The following is a 23,224-nucleotide window of genomic DNA, read 5'->3' on the forward strand; positions in this document are numbered from 1 at the left end:
CTCAAAAGGTGACTCTGTAGGGATCTTTGCCGACAAAACAAAGCTCCCAGGTACAGGGCATTGATAGTCATTACAAGCTCCATGAATGTAACATGTCACTGAAGTGACATTCTTTTCAAGGAAGTCTTTAATTCAGTTATCCCATATACCCAAAAGATTATATCAGGTCCTTAAGCTTTCTATTGCAATATACACAGCTACAAAATAGGAGTGAGTGGAGGAAGAAGGTGGGAATTCATTTCACCATGAATGCAAGTTTATTCTCCTAGCTATAAGAGTCTAAGGATGCTTTATACATTGAGCTCAATATTTAGTCCTAAACCCAGAGTCAATCACCCACACTCACTGAGGGATGAAGTGTCCAACTGCAAAAGATTTTCTCCAAAAGAAATTTTTTTCCCCTTTAAACACTAAAAAGTTCTAATTTGTCATCATACAATGACGCTTTCAAAGGCTATTAAGCCGTATAGAGCTATTTAGTCTGACACAAAACAGACCTAGACAGTCTACTCCTCCAAGTCTCCTGTCTACTTCATAACAGTTTTATGTGTCTACCCTTCCTGTCTGCCTACTCTTCTGTCTGTTCTTTGTATTTGCTGCTGACCATCCCTCAGCCTTGTTGCTTGGGATTGCTGTCCTTTCTTCACTTGCCAAGAACTACAAGTTGTCCCAGCCATCAGATAAACTGAAAGTTGCCCTAGAAACCAACCTGTTAGGTCCCTAACTTCATCTGCCACAGAACTCCAAGCCCACAGGGTCTGAAGGTGGAGCCTAAGAGGAGCTCCTCTGCCTCTACCAAAACCAGCCTCGATTTGCAGGAACTGCCTGTTATGCAATCTGAGAAGGGCATGGCCAGGTACCTGACTTCATGGAAGCAAAGTATTAGGGCCACAGTTTACAATATATAATATATCCAAGGATTTGAATCAGATTTCAGTTTTCAGATACTTATACCATTGACTTCAATGTGCTTCTGAAGCTTTTTGTTCCTAGCCTGTGAGAACTTTCTGGAGAAGATCAGTTTTCCTTCTGGGTTTGTTTGCTCACCCAGCCATTGACCTTGGTTGTGTCTCTTACCTGGAGAAAGACCTGGGGTGGAAGGACAGGCCTCTAAGGCACACATAATGGACTGGACCTGGTTTACTGTATGTGTCGACTAACCACCCATCAATCCTGGGATTCCAGGAATAAAAATGTCCCAATTCACAACCGTGACTCTTCAGAGGGAAGTATCTTCAGAGGATAAGATACAAGTTATAAGAGAACAAAATAGATCCACTCTTAAGTGGGACGAACACAGACCACATTTCCTGGAACTTACTCTTCTGTCTTTCCTTACATTTTCCTTGTGTCTGCTGCAAATCATCTTTTAAATCCAATTCAGCAGGGCTGCTGCTTCTTCTGACTAAGATCTTCAGACAAAAAGAAATATTGCATTTGTTACAGGAAAGTTCTAATTTTTACAAGACTAAGTTTCTAGTCCACATTTATAAAGAAAAAGAAACAAACAATAATAATAGCAACAAAAAAATTGAATGATGTTTTCCACTTGAAGGATATGTGTTCACAAATTACTATAATTGAATTATAAAATTACTCAAGATCTGAAATTTTTGGCTTCTTCTTTGTCAAGTGACATCCAATTAAATTGATCTACCAAGAAGGGATGCCAAATTATATGGAAATAATTTATTTTTAAAGTTTTATTTGTACTTCTGCTTGAGCACACATACATAATGAAGCCAATTTGCAGAGGGCCTAAGTTACCCAGGAATGGTGAGTGTGCAAGCAGGGAATGTGTAAATTCTATCTAGGCATCTAAAAGTCACTCAGTGCCTCTTTGTGAAATACGCAACAGACTTTCCTGAGCACCGCCTCAACACCTAAACCTTGTGTTAAATAGAGACGACTAAAAGATTTGGAGGCAATCTGCATCCTCTAAAATTTATAACTTGCTTGGAGAGACAAAACATACACATTACACATAATGATTACAGTGTACATAAGCAAAATGTGCAAGCAAACTCTCTCTAAAAGGTATGCAGAGTAAAGTGTTACCTTAATCGGCTCACAGTTACAGGACAGCTGTTCAAGAAGGCAACAGACATGAAGTGGTAGAGAGAAGGCAGGAGGGGATTCAAGGCAGGAAGCACTGAGTGGTAATCAGCAAGTTCTATGTGCAGGAAAAGAAGCTGATTATAGCAGGCCATGCAAGGCAGTCAGGCGAAGAAGGAAAATGTTAAGAAGAAAACGCAGACCACCTTCTAAAAGAGGTAGCTGCCAGTGGGCCTTCAACATCAGGCTTACAAATTTCAACCCAATATTGACAAAACAAGCAACTGTATGTTCCAGATAATAGTTTACTGTGATTAAAAATTCAACTAGAAAGATAAGTCTAGTAGTCATCTGTGGGATATATTAAAATTAAGAAGAAAACCGCTATGAACTGTTAGACTGAATAAGGAATGAGATGATAAGGCTTTTGATGGTGGAAAAGGAGAAGAAAAGATAAATAAGAAAATGCTGTAGAATGACAGACAAGAGCTTATATGAGACCTGTATATGGGAGTGGAAGAAAATTAAATCACAAAAGGATATGGACCTAGGGAACCATAGGAATGATGGTGATGAAGGAAAGGAGGGAGGGAGGGAGGAAAGAAGGAAGCATAAGCAAAAAGGAACTTGAGAAGATTTCTGATGTTTTAATTTTCATATTTAGGCTAAATATCCAAAGCAAATGTACCGTAAGTGGGCAATAAAAATCTAGGAGTGAAATAGAGGATTAAGTCAAGAATGAAGATGTGAATTTAAGGTCCTCCAGTGCAAAGTGTGTAAGAAACCTAGGGTTCAATGAGCCAACTAAAGGGAAAAATATTAAACAAGCAAACAAATGAAAAGGAGGGGCTGAGATATACAATTAAAAGACAGGACAATTATTAAGCTAAAGCACAGAAGTAGGTCATGGATGAAATATCTAGAAGACTAACAGTACATGAAAAAAAATACTACCCAGCCTTAAAGAAGGATGATATATACCTAATGTGATAACAGAAATATACCCAGGATCTTTCCTCAGCTAAAAAGCAGAATGTGGGTGGTTCTGACTATATGAAAGATGTTTGGAATTTCCTCCAGCTATAGAAATAGATTTTATGTAAGAATTTCAGGCTCACAGGGAAGTAGAATAAATCTCCCAGTGATCCATACTCCCCCCACAAAGTGAGCAGAAACGAGAGCAGTGAAAACAGGGCTGCCATAAGGGTAAATCTACTATTGCCACTGCCAGTGGCAAAAGGACTGAGATTCCGGGATTAAAGGAGCACTCATTGGTTCTTGGAAGAAACAAATGCACATTGTCCTGGTGAAACTCCATCACTTCAGACATCCAGATTTCCTGTAGATTAAGATCCATCAGCTAGGAACTCATAATCAAAGATCACTGAATACCCAAGGAAGTAAATCATCATGTACAAGAGTCTCAGAAATAACAAATACTAGATTTAGACCCCCCTCCTACCGGTCCCCCCCGCCCCTGCAAGGACTTCAGACAATCAGAAAAAGAATTTAGAATTGTAATTTGTGACTATTTTAAAGACAGAAAAGATAGAAATCACAAAAATGAGCAATCACAAAAATGAGCAAGCAACAAGAAATTATTAGAAATTACAAGAATGTTTGAAAAGAATTAACCTGAACTTTCAGAAGCACAAGTTATCATTGTTGAACTAAAAAACTCAGTGGAAGTATTACATAGCCAACTCCATATGAAAAAACAAAGATCTGAAAAACAGATCTAATGAATCACCCAGAATGTACCAGAGGGTCAAGAAGAGTGGCAAATGTGAAAAGAGACATAAAAACATGGAAGACAGAATGAGAAAGTCTAAATATATTTCTACTCAAAATTCCAGAAAAAAAGAGCTGAAAGAACAAACGAGGCAATATTTGAAGAAATGACTACCAAGAATTTTCCAGAAACAATGGAAGAACAAGATGCAGGGCACATAGCATATACAAAAAAGGACAAATGTATAAACCAAAAGAAAATGCACCTAAATATAATGCAAGAAAACTGAAGGGCAAGGACAAAGAATAGCAAGGAATGACAACTAAACAGAATGGACAGAACTCTCAAAAACAACAATGAAAGACAAAAGATAGTAAAAAAATAGCTTCCAATAGAAGGTGGGGGGAAGGGATAAAGAAGTGGAGGAACTACAGTAATTAAGATGTACTACTGGCCAAAAACACAAAGTAACCAATCAGTCAAGGTAAGTATATATGAGAGAGAGGTATAATTTCAGATCAATGAAGGAAAGATGAATTCAATAAATGGGACCAAGGACAAGTGGTTACCCATGTGGGAAAAAATAAAATAAAATTAGATCCCTACCTCCATAAATAAGAATCAATTCAAGATGGATAAAAGACTTAAATGTGTACAGCAAAACTGAAACACTTAAATATTCTTATCCTTGTAGAGTTGGCATTTTAATATTTCATAAACCTAACTATAAATATAATTAATAATCAAAAATACCAAAATTAAGAACTTCTGTTCATCAAGACACCATTGAGAGAGTGAAAATATAAACCACACACTGGAAAAAAATATTTTCCAGAAACATAACCAAAATAGGATTACTCTTCAGACTATATAAAGAATTAGTACAAATAAGAGAGAAAAAGAAAAAAAAAATCAATAAGAAAATGTAAAAGACGTCACATGAAACACACATGGTCAATCAACATGTGGAAATATTTTAAACTTTATTAGTAATCTGAAAAATGCAAAATAAAATGAATTCCCATTTTCACCCACCTAACTCACAATCTGACAATAGCAAGTATTGACAAAAATGTGGATGAATGGGAACTCAACACATTGTTGGCAGAAATATAAGTGGTGTAATCACTTTGGAAAACATACAGTCTCTTGTAAAGAATATTCTTCTACTTTATGTCTCATTAATCCCATGCCTAGATAGTCACCATAAAGAAAAATCTCAAACATGTAGATCTTGAAACATATACAAGAGTGCACATAGCTACATTTTTCATTGATAAAAAAAGATGAAACAATCTATCCATCAACAACAGAATGGAGAAATAAGTTGTGACATATTCACAATGGAGTGTCATATGGTAGAGAAAACAGGCTACACGCCACAGTGTTGATAAATCTTAGAAATATGTGAGTGAACAAAAGCAATAAAATCACTTAATAAAGTTTATAAATAAGGAACACTAAAGAATATAATGTGGAAATACATACATATAGAACAAAACTATAGAGCAAAGCAAGGACATGATAAACACAAAGCCAATATAACATTCTCCGAGGGGACAAGGAAGGAACATATATAGGCCAAAGCAACAGCACTAGAAAAATTCTAGTTCTTAAACTGGGTGGTGGGCATATAGGTATTTATTTGATTATTGAAACATACATATATGTATGAAATATACATATATTGTCAAAATACACATGCAGGTATATACAGAACATATATTTATTAGTATATAAGTATACATAAACATATGCATGTTTATGTATATATGACATATATACAAGTATAAATAAACATATATAAAAAGATACATGCCCTTTAAAAATAAAGACAGAAAATCTTAACACTGGTTATCTTCTAGGCAGGGAGGACTAGAGAGAGATTTTCTCTGTTTATTGTGTGCACCTTTCTGTTATGTTTGAGTTTTCTATAAATATATATCTACATATTTTTAAAGAATGACTAAGCAGGAGTTACGTGCATGCATGAAATGTGGGCTACTTTTTAATTTTTATTCTTTATACTTTATATTCAGTCTAAAGAGATAAATGCTATTTTACATTTTTCTAAAAAAGAAATCATAACTGATCTTTGCAAAAAAAAAAATCACTTATCTAGCAACTCATGTCAGGTGGAACATGCTACCTTAAGCAGTTTCAAGAACAGGGAATCTGAATATACGTCTGACAGGCAAGGATACCTGCTTAAAAATATAGAATGCCAGGTACAGACCAGAAGGTAAATTCCATTTTCATGCTAATTTTTTTTTATTTTTGTAGTGTGACTATAATTTTACACAGAAAGTAAGAAAGCCTTTAAGAGCTCTCAGGGTTGTTCAGGGCAATAACACATCTAAATGGAGAAATGTTTTAAAAGAACTGCCACTAATAAGCGTATTTATTATGCCAATAATTCATATGTTTATTTTTAATTACAAACTGATATAGTTTGAAAATATCTTACTGTTATTCCTTCATGTTCTTTCTTCACATATCCTTTATTTTCTTGAATAGTCTTGGACTCTGAAGAACTCAAAGTCTGTGTATTTTCTACCTTTTGACCTAGAGATTTTGGGGAAAAAATTAACAAAATATTTTAGATGATAAAATTGGAGAAAAAAAATTATATGTAAGTAATCAAATTTAGATATCCTAAGGTATGTAAAAATAGGAGTTACGATCTGGCAAACTGATAGTCTATGGGTCAAGTCTACCCTATAGAATCTTTGACCCACAGATAGCTTTTAAGAGACTGCATTGAGTGCAGCCAATAGGTCCACCTAGCACATTATGTCAGTACAGGGGAAGGTAACAAGACTCTCCTAGGGGCCTTGAGAATGGGATCTCAGAGGAAAGCTGCCTGAGTTTGCCAGGTGAGCTGACAGGAAAATAGAGCAGGAAGGTGGTTCAGTATTGCTCAAGAATAAAGACTGACGAGAGAAAGCATGAATTTATCAGTATCAGTGATAAAAAAGGGAATATCACCACATAGCCTATAAACACTAAAATGATCATAAGAGGGTTTTATGAATAATCTGGGGCCAATAAATTTGAAAAGATTACATGAACTGAACAAATTCCTAGAAAACCACAACTTATCTGAATCAAAACAGGAAAAGGAAAATTTTAATGGTCTTAAAATGATTTAAAAATGTGAATGTTTTTTTGAAATCTTCCTAGAGGAAAATTCCAGGCAACTGGTGAATTCTACCAAATATTTAAGGGGAAAAAATTTAAAACAGTCTTACACCAAACCTTTCAGAGAACAGAAAATCTTTCAGATAATACATTTCTCAAATTATTTTAGTGTATCTTCTTACTTCAAGAAAATTTCTAAGAGGGAATACTTCCCTATTTTGATGAGGCTATGAGATAACCTGTTGATAAACAAGATGGTTTATCTCTTACTTAACTGATGAAACTAAAACTAAATAATAAGCATATTCACTGCCACCAGACACAACTGAAACATGCACTTTCCCTGTAAAACACATCATTCATTGTTTACAGATCTGACCATCTGCCTCTCTGCTTTGCTGGAAGGTGTCAGAGACACTGTGTAGATGGATGCCATCAGCAGTGCTTATTTTCAGCCTCAGCAAAGTTCACAGGCTGCTAATAAACTTTTTCACAAGTCCAGCCAGCCCTCCATTCTCACTGTCAACTTTTATGGCTCTCCTCACAAGACCCTTTCTTGCATGCCCCTACCCTACCTCCTACTTAACTCTGCTGCTCGCCCTGACCCTGTGGTGTGGCATTCTCTGCTTCCCACCTACTCCAGCCACCACTGGACTTCTCTCTAGTCCTCAAACAGGCTACTCTTAAAAGAGGTGCACCTAGGGGCACCCGGGTGGCTCAGATGGTTAAGGATCCGACTTTGGCTCAGGTCACAATCTCACAGTTTGTGGGTTCGAGCCCCGCGTCAGGTTCTGCATTTGCAGCTCTGAGCCTGGAGATTCTGTCTTCTCTGTCTCTAATCCTCCCCTGCTTGTGTTTTCTCTCTCTCTCTCTCAAAATAAATAAATAAACATTAAAAAAAAGAGGTGCATCTAAGTATATATAATTTTAGATAAGTGTATTAAACAGTGAAAATATTTCATTGCCAGAAACCACATCCTTGCTATCAACTTAAAAAGCAAGTTTCCTTGAAATAAATTGAGTGGGGTTAGAATAAACGCAGAAAGCAATACGGCGTGCAGCTCCTTCCCAGCCAGGATCCACAGTCCTATATTGTTTAACCACTGCAGCTACTCCGTACCCTGAGAGGAATCTGGGCGGGGCGGCTCAGTGACGTCAGGTGTGCTGCTGCTCCGAATGATATGCTGCTCTGCCCCCAGGCAGCCAGATTCCATGGCAGGTGCATTTTCTGATTGCTGACATTCTTCCACTTCTGTGGGCATTAACACAAAACATGCAGAGATATATTCAAAGATTTTTAAAAATAATTTCACCACTTGAACCAACTGATTCTAAAAATGTAGTCTGGGATACTTCCCCCCCCCCCCCCAAATTACACAATAAGATAATCTGCATTTACATACTAAAGTTTTCTTTCTACACTTGTTAACAAGTAATATTCCACTCTAAAAATACATTTTAAGTTCTGCAAAGCATTTTATTTTCAAAATGGAGAAAAAAAAAGAGAAAAAGCTGCAGAAATGGTTGAGAACTGTGAAAGTCACTTGGAATGTCAGAGCCGGGCATGCCAAGGAATGAGGGAACCAGGAAATACACAGAATAGGTAATTTACATTTGAGGAGAGTAGAAAGTCACACACACACACACACACACACACACACACACACGTGCACACACACACTCTCTTATAGGAAGATAAAAGGAAATGGGAATTTCAACTCTATCATTCCTTTCAACAGATAAATGCACAACTGTCCAAAATAAAATACTACAATTATTTAATAGCTTTTACCACCAAATGCAATGCTGAATTAATCACTAAAGTACAAAAATGATCCACTGGCATTTTTGGAGAATTAATACATAATTATTATAAAATAGAAAACCATAGGTGAGTACTGGCCACTGGATAATCTCAGCTAGCATTATTACAAACTACATTCTCCCAGAGAATGAGTTCCCTATTCTCTATGTGGCTCCAGAGAGGTCCCTCTAAAACCAAGATCTGACTGCACCACTTCTCTCTTGCCGAGGCCCCACATCATTGTACAGCCAAGCCTGGGATCCTCACAGTGGACATAGGGCTCCCCCTGACCTCTCCCCACAGATTTGATCCCCCACAGGAGCTCTGACTCACTTTAGTCTCCAGCAATCCTAGCCCACCTGCACCTACTGCTCTCTCCTTTCTGCGGCTCACTCTTCCACACTACCCTCAGACCTGTTCCTGCCTCCTTTCCTCCCTCCCTTGCTACCTGGACACCCCTCCTACAGGACTTGCCATGTGGTCCCTCAGCAGACTCCACACTCACTCCTACAGTCATAAAACTTTACATCTACATAGCTGTAACATATTTTCTAAAAATTTTAATTTAGCTAAAGTTTCCTTCCTTCTAAGATAAAAATTCAGCCTGTATTATCTTACCCGGCAGTGTCAACCACTTCCTCACCTGAAATGAAGCTCACTGCCCTTGTGCCACCCTCAGTATAACCCTTTACTCCGAACATAAGCCAAAGTGCTGGCTCTCCCTAGTCAAGTTGTATGTATGTATTACTCTACATGTAACACACAGGACTTCAAGAGAAGGGTGCTGCTTTATTTTTACTATCCAAACAAAAATTCTATTTTAAAGTACACTGATACACGTAATGAGACTTTAAAACTATGAAGTTTGTGTGACCCTTCATTTATAATTCAGAATACTGGGCCATAGTCTAAATTTAGGCACTGACGGGAAGCTGAACTTAGGGCATAAGCAAAAGATGGTCAAGGTAGCAAGACAAGAGCACACAGACCCATTAAAGCCGCATCTCTTCCAGGTTGTCTTTGCCCTTATCTTCTCTTGAATAGTCAAGAACTGTTCATTTTCCCACAGAAGACACAAGACATGTGTACATGTTTGTGATCTCCCCACACATCTGCAAGCATAGACTAGGCCCTTTTCACAGGTCTGCTTCTAGGCTCCTCAGCGTTAGGCAACAGAAGCCAGATGATACCATGAGACCAGACCCTCCCTGCTGCCTTCGTTCATTGTTTATTCTAATTATGCAAGATACTGAAACCTTCTGGGAAGCGTTTATATTCGTTAATGAACCTACTTGTTAATCTAATATCAGTAGAGGGAGCCCAAGAGCTTCCTAATTCTCTAAAAATGATTGGCAAGTGCCAGTTTTTATGGACAGTGGGAAGAGTGGCTTTTATTCACTTAAACTTGATGCCAAAAACTGGTAGATATTGGTTTCTGGGCTAGGAGCAGAAACAAATAAGAGCCAGGCCAACACTGGCAGCATCTTTTTAAAGATAAAGAACATCGCCATCTGGTGGGATACCGTACAGTCACAGCACCATGTTTTCCAAATTCGAGTGTCCCCACTGGTCCTCAACACAACAGACGGACGAAGAGCCTGCCATCACCAGCTGGTGTGCCTTCCCAACAGGCTGGCCTAATGCAGCTTTAAGGCTTTGTTTTTGTAAAACTGTTGGTAGGAACTTCTCTGATGGAGAAGGTCCAAGCCCACAGAAATCACCAGAAATGGTGAGGATGGGAGCATCCATGATGAGGGTGGAAAGAAAGGGGAGAATCATAATGTCAAGCATACTGTGAGGACTGCTATGCTATTGGTTCCCCGAACTACTGCTATAGTTAGTTGACTGTTAAGTGATCTAGTGTGGAAAAAGAATTTAAAATTCTTATCTCACAATTAAAATCCAATTTCCTGATTTGTAAATGTACAGTTCTTGGCCTTTCTCACACTTTATACTAAGTATATAGTCAATATATGCCTTGCATAAATGAACAAATGAATACCAAAAATATTTTCTTGATACTTTTTTTCTTAAACAGCTCTTGAGCTCCCTCTGCTGGCTTTTTATTTGTTAAGAAAGGGACAAATGTCAAAACTGCTCCCGTTCCACAGTGTTGCTGTTTCATAACAAATTAAGACCATTTAATACTGATATGCAAATATCAAGATACAGGATTATGTGATACTCAAAGCATGAACAATCTAAGTTATATAAAAATTACATTATAAATTCTGGTTAGGTCTAACACATTCTCTGTTTTGAGTACCACACAATTTGTTCAAATCACTTCAAAGAGCTAAATTCTATCTCAGATTCACCAAATCATTCATTGTCTCGCAAGCATTGCTACCCTAGTAACTCAAATTTTAAAAGTTCTAACCTTCTAGCTTCTTGATAGTGTCAACTACACAGTACCATTACAAAATCACTGCTTTCTAAGGCTCCACTCAAAACACCAGGAAAATGATCAAATTAGAATTACTTCATTTTTCCCACTGAGAGAAAAATCCACATGATTAAATTAAATTAAGAGTGCAAAGTCTTTAGAAACTTCTATTTATTCCAGACGTCTGACCACTTTTCAAAGCAATTTCACTCAGTCTTTAATCTAAGGCTTTCTTAATCAATCTTATTAAATGAAGTGAGACTCATTCTTCAATTACCAAAATTCTGGGTTCCATTTATCCCTCATACAAGGTTGCAAAGGCAAAATGAATAGTTTAATTTCTTTTTAAAAGCATTGTGCATAAGACCAACTTGAGCCTATTAAAAAGCACAAGAGATAGAAGTCAACTCAACATCTTGAGGTTTCTTAGGAGGTCCAAAGGTGAACCAGCCCAGACCCTGACAACAAGCACTTCCTGACCATTGGGTACTACCTGCAAGCCTGACAACCAGAGGCAGAAGCAGCCAAACAAGGCTTTCAGTTTGGTACCATTAAGTCTCTTTTAGAATGAGAGAAGATCACTGAACCTCTAATTGCTACAACTACAATGGCCCTAAAGGAAAAATAAAATCTATCATCGGCATGGCCTATAAGCACTACAGACTGATAAATGTCCCAACATAAAAGCAGTTAAAATTGCAAAACAGCTGGAAAGCATTGTTCTCACAAAGGAGAGGAAGGAAAATCACCAAACTGCCAGTTCTACTTCCCACGTGTGTGTTCATGTAGCTATTCATATAAATGGGATACAGGTGGTTATTAGTTTCCCCCAAATCTGCTGCCACCAAATAGAGTCCCAAAGGGACCAGAATAAATATAAGAGTGGCTGAAGGTAAGTAATCCTCTATTGTTTAGATTATTAAAGCAATTTTTACATATAGACAAGAAACAAAAATAAGAAATGTTAACAAATGAAAACAAAATTAGCAATCATTTTTATAGTAAAGACCTTGTGGCCAGAAAGTCAACATTAAAAGTGTCTGCATACTACGTATAGGTGGATATACATCTACCTATATCTAAACTTAGCCATAGGTAAGCAATATATGCCAACACACTAGGATTTAAATTGGGGCAGAAATTTAATACTCTCGTGTGCCAACCGGTGAGAATGCACAATCTAAAGTAGGATTGATATGCACTGTTCCTGGCCTAGTCTCTCAATAGGACAGTTCCAAAGGGAAATGGCATCATACTAAGGAGGAGTTCACTACTGTAGCTGTCAGATAAAACACGAGGAACAGCAGACTGTTCTCAGTGTCACTACATGGCTAAGTCCCTTTACCCTTCATGCTATAAAACCAGGAATAAAGATGGCAAAGGCAGGAAAATACTGACTTGGCATGGCCTGCTTTGCTTCACCCCAAATCAGGGTCTTTCAACCTCAACACTACTGATATTTTGGGTCCGACGATTCTTCATGGTAGGGGCTGTCCTGTGCAGCCACTGTCAGGTGTTCAGCAGCATCCCACTAGGGGCCGGTGTTTAGGCACCGTCCCAGCTGTAACAACCAAATGTTCCCTGGGGGGCCAAATCATCCCCAGTTGAGAACCACTGTTCTAAATCATATTTAACTTCTGTTGGAACTGTGTGTGTGTGTGTGTGTGTGTGTGTGTGTGTGTGTGTGTATGAATCAAGAATCTGAATAAACTAAAATATAATAGTGAATGAGAAAAAGGTTTCCAAACTGAGATTGTGAACAAAAATAGATTTCTTAAGAGAAAATATTCTGGACAAACTAGTAGAAACCTTGATCAAAGGAAACAATATGGGGAAGAAAATGCACTGTGAAGAACAAAAACTTTCACCATGAAAAGAATGCCTTTTGGGTGTATATTAACTATATACCAGCCAAATAGAAAACAAAACTATTTTAGATACTTTATTAATCATCTCTAGGCAGTAGTACTTTTTTGACAACCAGATTATCAAGTAGTTGACGCTCATCAGTAACTTAATTGACTGGGGATCATGTTACCATTCGTATTGCTTTTCACCTTTGGTATCTACTAGAGAAAAGTATTTTCTGAGAAGTGTAATCCGTAGTCTCAATGAAACAAATTTCTTCCTTCATATTCTGTGAATTAAATAATATGACATCTTACATGCTCATCAGGGGAAGTAAGATTTAATTATGCTTTACTACACTACATCATCATACAATATGGCATGATTTAGTGCTACAGAAAGCCACACTCAGGCTATCTCCGATAGTAAATAAATACTGATTTACAATGCCGTCTTTCTGAAAATAAGAACATGAAAACATATCCCTCTTAGCATGAAAAGTCAGTTCATTTTAGAATCTCTGAACAGTAACTGGACATAGGCCTAATTATTCACTGCAGAGCACAGTAGACCCTTTTTTTGAGGGGTCTATGCCAAAAATCACCATTTTTGATGCCATAACGTTTCAGTAATCCAGAAAATACACTGTGTACAAACTACAAGTGGGTGAACTCAATTTTAATTGGCTAGAGCACAAGAACAATGTTTCCTTGTTCTGAAAATTAGCACTTTTTAGCGTCTTTTTTTTTCTACTCAAATCAATAATCAGTGTGACTGATAAACATAAACATTACTTTACACATGATTACAATTTATTAATCCCAAGGAGGTATTGCCTACATGATTTTTCCCGTTTATCGATTTTGGGGAGGCACAGCAAGCAAAACTTTTGTGCTGCAGGCATTGTATAGAAGGCGCCCATCACTGGTAGAAACTATGGATCAAAAGGTCCTAGAGCAAAGACCAGTGGTGCTGCAGAAATTTTCCTTGACTAATTGCTGCTAAACATTTAACTGCATAAAAACAATTATTAATATTCACTGAAAATAAATGCAAAGTGCAATGGCCAGGCACGCATGCGCAGTGTGGGGGGTATTAACAAAGGAAGCAAGGCCTACAGGCAAGCAGGAGAAGCCCAGGGACACTGACGGACACATGAGACAGCGTTACAGTACCTGACAGCCTGTGAGAGCAAGAGGAGTAAGAGAGACCAGGTAAGAGAGCGCTCACGGTGTGAAGGAGGAGCGGGACGCTTTTAGTGGCAGGCAAAGCCTCAGAGAGGTGGACACAGTTGCTGATAGACTGGCTTCGCTTAGCTTCCAGGAGAGATAAAGTAACAATTATGTCAGAAGCACATTAGGATCTTTCACTTCTTTTCTTTTCTTTTTTAACTTATTGCTATTTTTCTGGGCTTTCTTTCAAATTTAAAAAAGGTCTTTTAAACTTTAAAGGAGGTCAGTACAAAGTAGAGTATTTAACTGTAGTCTCTAAATACAGCCAACCTTCAGTCATTCTGATGACATGGGAGAATGGACACTCACACTGTATCACTTTGTATCACACTCACATTTGGGTTGTTTATTTGGGAAGACACTATAATCCATTTCCCCTTCCTAAAGGACACATACATGAAAAGACAACCGGCAGGGAGGGGAAAATCTAGCCTAAGATAAAAACTGTTCTATAAATAATAAATAATTTAAAAATTGGTTTACTGAGAGCTGACTGTATCCAAAAGCAAATCATTTAGTAAATTAAATATCCTAAAGCACAGAAACACATGAAAGTCAAGTTGAACATTAAAAGATTTGATATTTGAGGGTAAAAAGGCAAAAATCTCCATGAAACCCATCCTTGTATATCACATTTCATGCTTGTTAAATCCATAATTTCTTAGGATGAACTTTATGATGTTCTCAAGTTTTCTACAGACCACTATTTAAATAACCATTTGAGAAAACAGATAAACACAGGAAGAGAATATGCCTCTATATACGAAACCACCAACAGTGGGATCAGTTTTATCCTTAAAACTAAAATATAAAGGTTGACTTGTTGTTTTATTATTTTTACATCACTTTATTTCACATTCACGGAATACAAGTACAAACGGTAATGACACATTTGCAGAGGGTGAAACAAAGTTTTTACTTCCTTGCCCCTCCCCCCTCAAACCCCCCCTCCTCTGGCTGTCAGTATTCCCAGGTCTGATTCCCACAGGGAATCCACAGGGACTACCTGCAATGGGATTACAGCACACTCTTCACAAATGGTTAAGATGATACTTCAAATGACTTCCATGTGAATGTCAAACTGACTTACTTCAAATTTCCTAAAAGATGTGTTCATCTCTCAATGTCAGAGGGCGTCTGAAAGAGCTTTCCTTTTATGAATCAAATGTGTATTTTTCCAAAACTGATCACTAGATATTTAGAAATAATAAAACTTATAATTATTATAATTATAATAATTACTTTGTGTGGAAACTGACTTGCTTTAATCACTCATTTTAGACATCTAAAATTTTAGCATCATTCACACTCAGAAGCAAAGTTTTCCTTTATAATTCTTTAAGACTCTCCTTGCCAGTTCCTTTTAAGTTGCAAACTAGTTCCTTCTCTGTTAAATTGTTCTTTCTCTACTCTGCAATTGCTTGTTTTATTATTTCTGTCTTGCCACCATCACTGACATTTTCTCAATCATTTTCTTAATCTAGATTAAGTGTAGTCACTGGGGCAAGTTATAATAATCTTTTCCTTTAATGTTTATTTATTTATCCTGAGAGAGAGAGAGAGTGGGGCAAGGGGCAGAGAGAGGGAGAGAGAGGATCCCAAGCAGACTCCACGCTGTCAGCGCAAAAGCCTAACACAGGGCTCCATACCAAGAACTGCGAGATGACATGAGCCAAAATCAAGAGCTGGACACTTAACTGACTGAGCCACCCAGGCGCCCCTATAATATAATAATCTTAAATTATTCTCGTACTGGGATTAGAAAAAGTAAATCACTTTCAAATGGGTCTTCCATGATAAACACCTTAACGCTAAAGGTGACAAAAACTGCCTGAGCTGCTATTCTCATTAAAAGGTGGCCTCAGGGCGCCTGGGTGGCTCAGTCAGTTGAGCGCCGACTTCGGCTCGGGTCACGATCTCGCGGTCCGTGAGTTCGAGCCTCGCGTCAGGCTCTGTGCTGACGGCTCGGAGCCTGGAGCCTGTTTCAGATTCTGTGTCTCCCTCTCTCTGACCCTCCCCCGTTCATGCTCTGTCTCTCTCTGTCTCAAAAATAAATAAACATTAAAAGGTGGCCTCCACACTATCAACACCTACCATAAAAGTATTCTGGGCCTTTTTAAAAGATGGAAAGGCAAGTTATTACACAATGTAAAAATAACAGAACTGAGTAAAACCACTAATAGTCTATATAGATTAGTTTTATAAAACAGCATGATACAATAAAATCTTCAGAGACCGTTGTTTTCACAGGCAACTAAAAAGAAAAAATGTGAAGTAAAACAGGAAATACATATGTATTGCAAGATACATGAAGATAATAGATTGATCCAACTCAATAGCTCTTATCCCATTATCTTTTTAAAAGTTATGGTTCCAAGTGTTATTAATTTTTAATCCTCTAAAGGCCAGGTTTATGACTTTTAAGCGACATACTCTAAACAGACTTTTGTAAGAGTTCTTACTGATGCAATACCATATGTTTCCAGATGCCTAAGAACACTGATAAAACAGAAGCTCACTGGCATAAATGCACCGAGGATTATTGAGAACAATAATGGTGCCACCTCCATGGTGTTGGTCTAAAACACCTGCTGAGAAACTAAAATGCAATTTCTTCTATGGCTGTGTTTTGGCCAAGTAGGGGAATAAGGAGCATGCAATATACAATAGTTTGCTGCTCATTAAAGTGTGCAAGTAAAGTTTTACATAGTGTTTTGAATGATTAATTTTATTATCATTACAGTTCAAGGGCTGTGAAGGGTAGCACAGAGTCTGGGCAGTTCAGGAATGATGACACTTTGTTGCAAACTTCTGCTCTGATTCAATGAGGAAAGAAAGGAGTTTCTAGGAGTTGGGATGAGAATGAAAGTCAGTGCGTAAGCCTTCCCCAAAGTTGCCTGTTACCAGGAACAGAGTCTCTCCTCAAGGAAGGGGATGAAGGAGAGAGCAGGAGAAGTGGAACAGGAGGTGAATGTAGTAAAGTGATAATTACCAACAAATGCTGTAGCAAAAAGCATTAGACAGGGCTAAGGCATAATGTATTTTCGTAAAAGCTCCAACAGGATTCTAAGCCATCTCTATGAAGTCTTTACTAAGTACTGTAAAATATGCTGACTGTAAATGACTCTGATTTATGACCAGAGGATATTGTGACTTTCTGCAGTCAGCATGCTGAATATCGATTAGAACAGTGTGGTAGTACTGATGTGAAAAATGACAGGAAACTCAGATAAATTTGTTTTAAACCTAAGTTACAGCCTCAAAGTCACTGGAGGGAAGGGGTTTTATTTGTTCTTATTAAACACTGGATATAAGCTTACTTTTTAAAGATTTCTCTTTTGGTTTTAAAAGTGTAGGAAATAAGTCCAAAAAACTGGGGGTTCTTGGTCAAGTTCTTATTAATTCTAACAGGCTAGGAGGACAACATCCACAGGCATATAAAGCTCAATTTCCCAAAGAACCCCAAAAACGTAAATGTCTCCCTCCAGTCCTGAAAACTAAGTGCATTATTCTCTCTTCCTGTGTGGGAACAGTTGCCACACTAAGATTACCAATGTTCAACAACAATAATGCAACTAACTGTGTGATTACTAAGAATCTATTTTCTCTAAGGTTCAAACAAAAACATCTATTTTCTCTTTGCACAAATATCTCACTCAATATTAACATCTCAAGTTCTTTTTCACAATGGACTCAGAAATAAGTATCAAAAATGGATTTGAAAAGTATCAGAACAGATAATTAAAAGATACAGAGACATCCCATTTAACTCTGAGTGGAATTTTAAAACCTTTAAAACATTTTATTCCTATAAATCCATTTTAGATAGCAACTACACCTGACAGAAAAAATTTAAATAAATGTTTACCGGTTGCTTTTTGGCGAACAATATTTCTTGCCTTCTCAACTCCTGGTGCCCCAGATGTGGTGGCACTCCTAGATCGCATTGGTTCAGTCACATCTGGGTGGCTCCGCCAGCTGAGAGAAAAGGATCTCCCCACAGTGGTTCCTTTCTGAGAATCTAGAACACAACCTGATAGAGGATAAGACAAGAAAAATAATCTAAAGGCTGAAGTCATTATCATTCATTGCACAGCCTGTGTTGCTCAGCAAATTTCATAAGTACAACTATATTTATTACAGACTCTCTTGTTGCATAATTAGGTACCATTTCCTTATACTTCAGTACGAAGGTTTGCACATAACAGTAATCCAGAAATTCCTGTTGCCAAAGTATTTTTCAAGCATCTCCAACAGCTTCATAACAATAATATCGTCACAGTACTCATTCCAATATAAAAAAAAAGTGAATAAAACTTTCTCAGTAAAAGAACAATGTCAAATGAAGTTATACCACTGCTGTCCGGTCACTCCAAAAACTACTTTTATAAACCACAAAATTAGAGATCCTGGCTTTAGAATAATGCTCCCTCCTGGAGATGCTAACCTCTCCACCAATTACCAAGAGAAATTTGTGCCCGTTAACTCTAATCAGAGTCAAGTGAAAATCTATGAATAATACAAAATCACATTTTAGCAAACCTCCAAAACAATAAAATACTGCAGTTTGTAACCCAACTTCTCTGCTTTCCTCTCATATTGCCCTGGTCAAATATTTCAAATGAGTAGTCAAGGTACCAAAAGAAATACAGGGGCAAAGAGAATGAGACAGAGATTTCTGCACAGGTATGATGTGGCTGGTGGCTGCCACAAACTGTGGTTTGTTTTCACCTCCAGGTTCCTGAGAGTGTATTTTGTTTCCACAAGTCCAATGCTTAGAAGGCAAGTATTTCCATAGTGAATACTTAAAGCCATTTTTAGAATAAAGCAATATAAGAGAGAAATCAGAAGTATTTGCCATCGGCACTGATTAAATGATTAAATTCATTCTGTATCATTCCATCAGGAGTGTTTTTTGAAGTGTTTACCTTCCTATAAATAAACACAGCCACTCACAGACTGCAGTGAAGATGTAAGAATCAGTCACGTTAACTGTATGTCTGTATGGTGAGGTAATCACTTAATTGGCTCACAGCTCCCCACATTCATATCCTTTGCTGTCCTCTCCCACACCGACCCTGGGCTTCATCACATGACTTACTTTGGTAGCAAACTGAGCAAGCAGAGATCTGAAATGCACTTGAAAATCTGGGCTTGCCCCATTGCTGCTCCTGGAACCTTAAGTCTTTGAACAAAAAGCCTGAGCTGGCCTGCTGGGCGATGAAAGGTATACGGCCAAGTCCCTCCCACAGCCCCAGCTGACAGCTGGCCAATCCCTAGAGCTGCCTACATGATTATTTCACAGCCTAGCTGACTACAAACACAGGAGTGAATCCAGCAGAACTGCCAAACTGAGTCGAACCCAAACTAGCAACTCATAAAATCAGTATCTAAACAACTGACTGTTATTTTAAGCTGCTATGTTTTGGGGTGATCTGTCACCCAGCAAAAGCTGATACAATCTATAATAAGGCTATTATTGAAGCTGTGGTCTACTACAGCAAGCAACGTACACTTCATGAATCTTTGGAGCAAAAATTCTTCTCAGGTCTTAGGACCAGGAAAAGCTATGTATCACCTAAGCTGTGGACTGTTTTCACCTTTTGTAATCTGTGATCCTCTGCTGTAACCCTGTGAAGATCAGAGTCAAATCCAAGCCTGCCACCCCTCCCCAACAAGCGGAGGAGGCTCTCTGGCATGCATTCTGGCATTTATAACTGCTCCTATAATCCCACCCCCTTTAATTTTGCCCCCGTGTCCTTATGTATTTTATCTCTCATATTATAGGTGCTTCTATGAACTGCCTCAAAATCTTTAAATAATAAATTGGAGTACAAGTGAATTAACCCAAGGACTGTGTCACAGCCTTAAAGCAGTAATGACAACAAATTGTTGTCCCCAGTAGAAAACACCGCTGATGTTTTCAACCTTGATCTGACTCTAGGTCTCAAAACAATTTTTACCCAGAAACACAACAAAGCCAAAAGGCCTCCTAGCTGACTCACTCAGAAGTTTTCCACTTTCTGCCTTTCCTAGGCAGGCAGTGGAATAAGTCCTTTTAGTGTGGTGCCTTGAGACGGACTTGCCTAGCTTTGATTTCCGGCTTTCTCACATATTAGCTACATGACCTTGAATGAGTCCATCACCATGGACTCTCTGTACTTCAGTTTCTCTGTCTGTGACATGGGGATGATAGTATCCACCTCAGAGGTTACCATGAGGGTGAAGACAGATAATGTGTACAAGCACTAGCCATTATATTATTGTTGCTACCACTGCTACTCCCTTTCAGCATCCTTAAGAGGTCAGCGTGCTATGAAACACAATCCAACACCATCATTGAAAAGATACTGCCCACATGGCTGGTTCAGTTTATTGTAAAATTCCATGTGTTAATTGCCTCCATCTACAAATACACACTCCTCCCCAGTCTCCGACATCGGGTGTTACCCTGTAAGAGTAGAAGTACCTTTGCCTCGCTGCTTCTTTTCCTTTTGTTCACTTAATTTGTCCAGAGGTAGGTTTGTCATCTCAACTCCATAAACAGTTCTCGCGAGCACTGCTGTCAAGGAGTCCATGATGTTGGCCCACTCAGTTATGAGCTCCTCCCATTCCGTGAGGGAGGACAGCACACCAAGAAAGTCATCCCAGAGCTCTCGAGAAATGTATACACAGAGGTTTGCTCGGATCCATGCCACCATGAGCGTCTGAAACCAACCAGCCAATTAGAGACTTTAATCGTCCTCGTTTGGAAGAAGAATTTTTAACAAAATATTTTAAGTTACTATTACTAAAATGAGCTTTAAAACAATAAAAAGCACTTTATCTTGTTTTTCTTTTAGTTTCTCAGAATTCATTTGATCAACTGAAACCAGGATCTGAGCTCGTGAGAAATTAGTTACCATTAAAAACAAAGCTCCTGGGGCGCCTGGGTGGCTCAGTCGGGTAAGCGTCCGACTTCAGCTCAGGTCACAATCTCGCGGTCAGTGAGTTCGAGCCCCGCGTCGGGCTCTGGGCTGATGGCTCAGAGCCTGGAGCCTGCTTCTGACTCTGTGTCTCCCTCTCTCTCTGACCCTCCCCCGTTCATGTTTTGTCTCTCTCTGTCTCAAAAATAAATAAACGTTAAAAAAAAAAAAAAAAAAAAAAAGAACAAAGCTCCTGACTGACTGAAAATCCCTCTAGTGCCTGCGGCTGGTCCTGGCCATAATCGGGAAGAAGACAAAGCTCTCAGTACTACAACTATTCTGCTTCTTGGACAGCTCTCTCTCACTCTCTACAGTAGCTACTTCTAGCATCCTCTTCACAAAGCATCCTCTATGTAAACCTCCAGCTCCACCAACTCCTCCCTGCTTTCTAGCAGATGAACTCACTGCAGATTTAAGAGAAAATAAAACCCATTAAACAAGCCCCACAAGCCCCATGTGTTTGCCCAGCTTCTCCTCCACCTCCAGGCTTTAAGTGAAGAGAGTCTCCTGCTCCTCTCTGCTTGTTCCCACCTCTGCTCTGAACCGCCTCCTTGCTCTTTGTGTTTCCATGAACGCTGCCTCCCCTTTTTCTCCAATCTATCCTACTAACCCAGCTTCTCCCCATCAGCATTCAAACATTCTCCAAGTCTACCTCATCTTAAAAACGAAAAATAAACAAAAAAGTTCCCTTGACCCCAGATTCCTCCCTCTAGCTAGAACATTTAAAGCCAAACTTCTTGGAAGAATGTCCCATACTCACTGCATGTATACCTCCTCATCTCCCTATTCCACCAACTGCTCTGGCTTTCTCCCTTCCTATGCCACCCCATCTCTGCTGGGGTTCTGGTCTCCATTCTTGTGGCTCTAGTTACCACCTGTAAAATTCTTCTGAGTCTCCATGGTTAGCCCAGACCTCTTTGGTTTCCTGACCTTGTCGATCTGGGTACTAGACAGCTCTACTTGCAGTCACCTGCAGGCATGATAGTAAAAAGAATTCAGCACTTCCACTGAGATTCTTCCAGTTCCTTGACCTGGTCTCTCCTGCTCCTGGCCTTTGCATGTAGCTTTCCTTCCTCTCTTCCTTTCTTTTTTGGCTTTTTATCTCCCTCTCATTCTTCAAGTCACAATGTGGACATTACTTCCTCCAAGGTGTCCCTGACTGCCACCCCACCCAGCCTCTAGTAAGTGGCATCCATTCCCACCATTGTCTGCATTCCCCATTAGAGCACTTTCCTTGAGCGTCTACTCACTTCTCCATGTCCCTCCTCTAGCCTATGTCTGCAGCACTACAATTGGTCACATGGGCAACCCCACCAGACAAGTGTGCACATATTCTGGATATCTCCTCACCTTGAAATTGCCTAGTTCCCTCTCTCTGCCCAGATATTCCACACCCTTTAAAATTCACATCAAAATACATCTCCCTTGAAAGAAGTGCCAAGTCCATGTCAGGTGAGCCCCAAAGGCTTTCTTAATCTTACTACAGGGCATCTTTATACCCAAAGTTTGTGTGACTTCCCCAATCCATTGTCAGAGCTTAATGTTCTTGTTAAGGTGCCAACCTGCAAATATTTCTGCCCACCCCGGATGCAGACAGACCCCCGAAGTTGATGGGGGTTGTCCTATGCATGGGATAGGGGTAAGCTGGCTTTTTAATTAAACAGAAATTTTTCTTTAAGATACACATAGGAGGAGATACGTAGGTGGCTCAGTCGGTTAAGTCAGTCCAACTTTGGCTCAGGTCGTGATCTCGTGGTCCGTGGGTTTGAGCCCCGTACCAGGCTCTGTGCTGACAGCTCAGAGACTGGAGCCTGCTTCCGATGCTGTGTCTCCCTCTCTCTCTGCCCCTCCCCTGTTTGTGCTCTGACACTCTGTCTCTCTCTCTCTCTCAAAAATAAACATTAAGAAAAAAATTTAAGGAAATCTCAGGAAAACTCTGAGAACTAGAAAATAGTCTGTAATTATGCAGGCCTGTTTTGACCACTTGAAAAATCATATTTAAAGTGACTCCTTATGCAATGTACTTTTTCTCTATGTTTCAATTCATGTTTACCATACTTT

General features: G+C 38.9%; 1 protein-coding gene across 8 annotated transcripts in view; it reads right to left on the bottom strand.

Annotated features, from left to right (window-relative positions):
• RALGAPA2 (Ral GTPase activating protein catalytic subunit alpha 2) overlaps nt 1-23,224 on the bottom strand; it is a 322,181-nt gene that overhangs the window by 186,070 nt on the left and 112,887 nt on the right. For 6 of the 8 annotated variants that reach the window (XM_042931749.1, XM_042931747.1, XM_042931753.1 and 3 more), the window contains 5 exons: nt 20,668-20,905; nt 18,067-18,231; nt 8,049-8,180; nt 6,255-6,352; nt 1,322-1,412 (listed from right to left, as the gene is read on the bottom strand). In XM_042931749.1, coding sequence (XP_042787683.1) covers nt 1,322-1,412; nt 6,255-6,352; nt 8,049-8,180; nt 18,067-18,231; nt 20,668-20,905 — 724 coding nt within the window. The remainder of the gene's footprint in view (nt 1-1,321; nt 1,413-6,254; nt 6,353-8,048; nt 8,181-18,066; nt 18,232-20,667; nt 20,906-23,224) is intronic. The other 2 variants (XM_042931750.1, XM_042931748.1) reach the window with 1 other exon arrangement.

Source organism: Panthera leo, chromosome A3 (genome assembly GCF_018350215.1).
Source record: "Panthera leo isolate Ple1 chromosome A3, P.leo_Ple1_pat1.1, whole genome shotgun sequence".
Taxonomy (NCBI): domain Eukaryota; kingdom Metazoa; phylum Chordata; class Mammalia; order Carnivora; family Felidae; genus Panthera; species Panthera leo.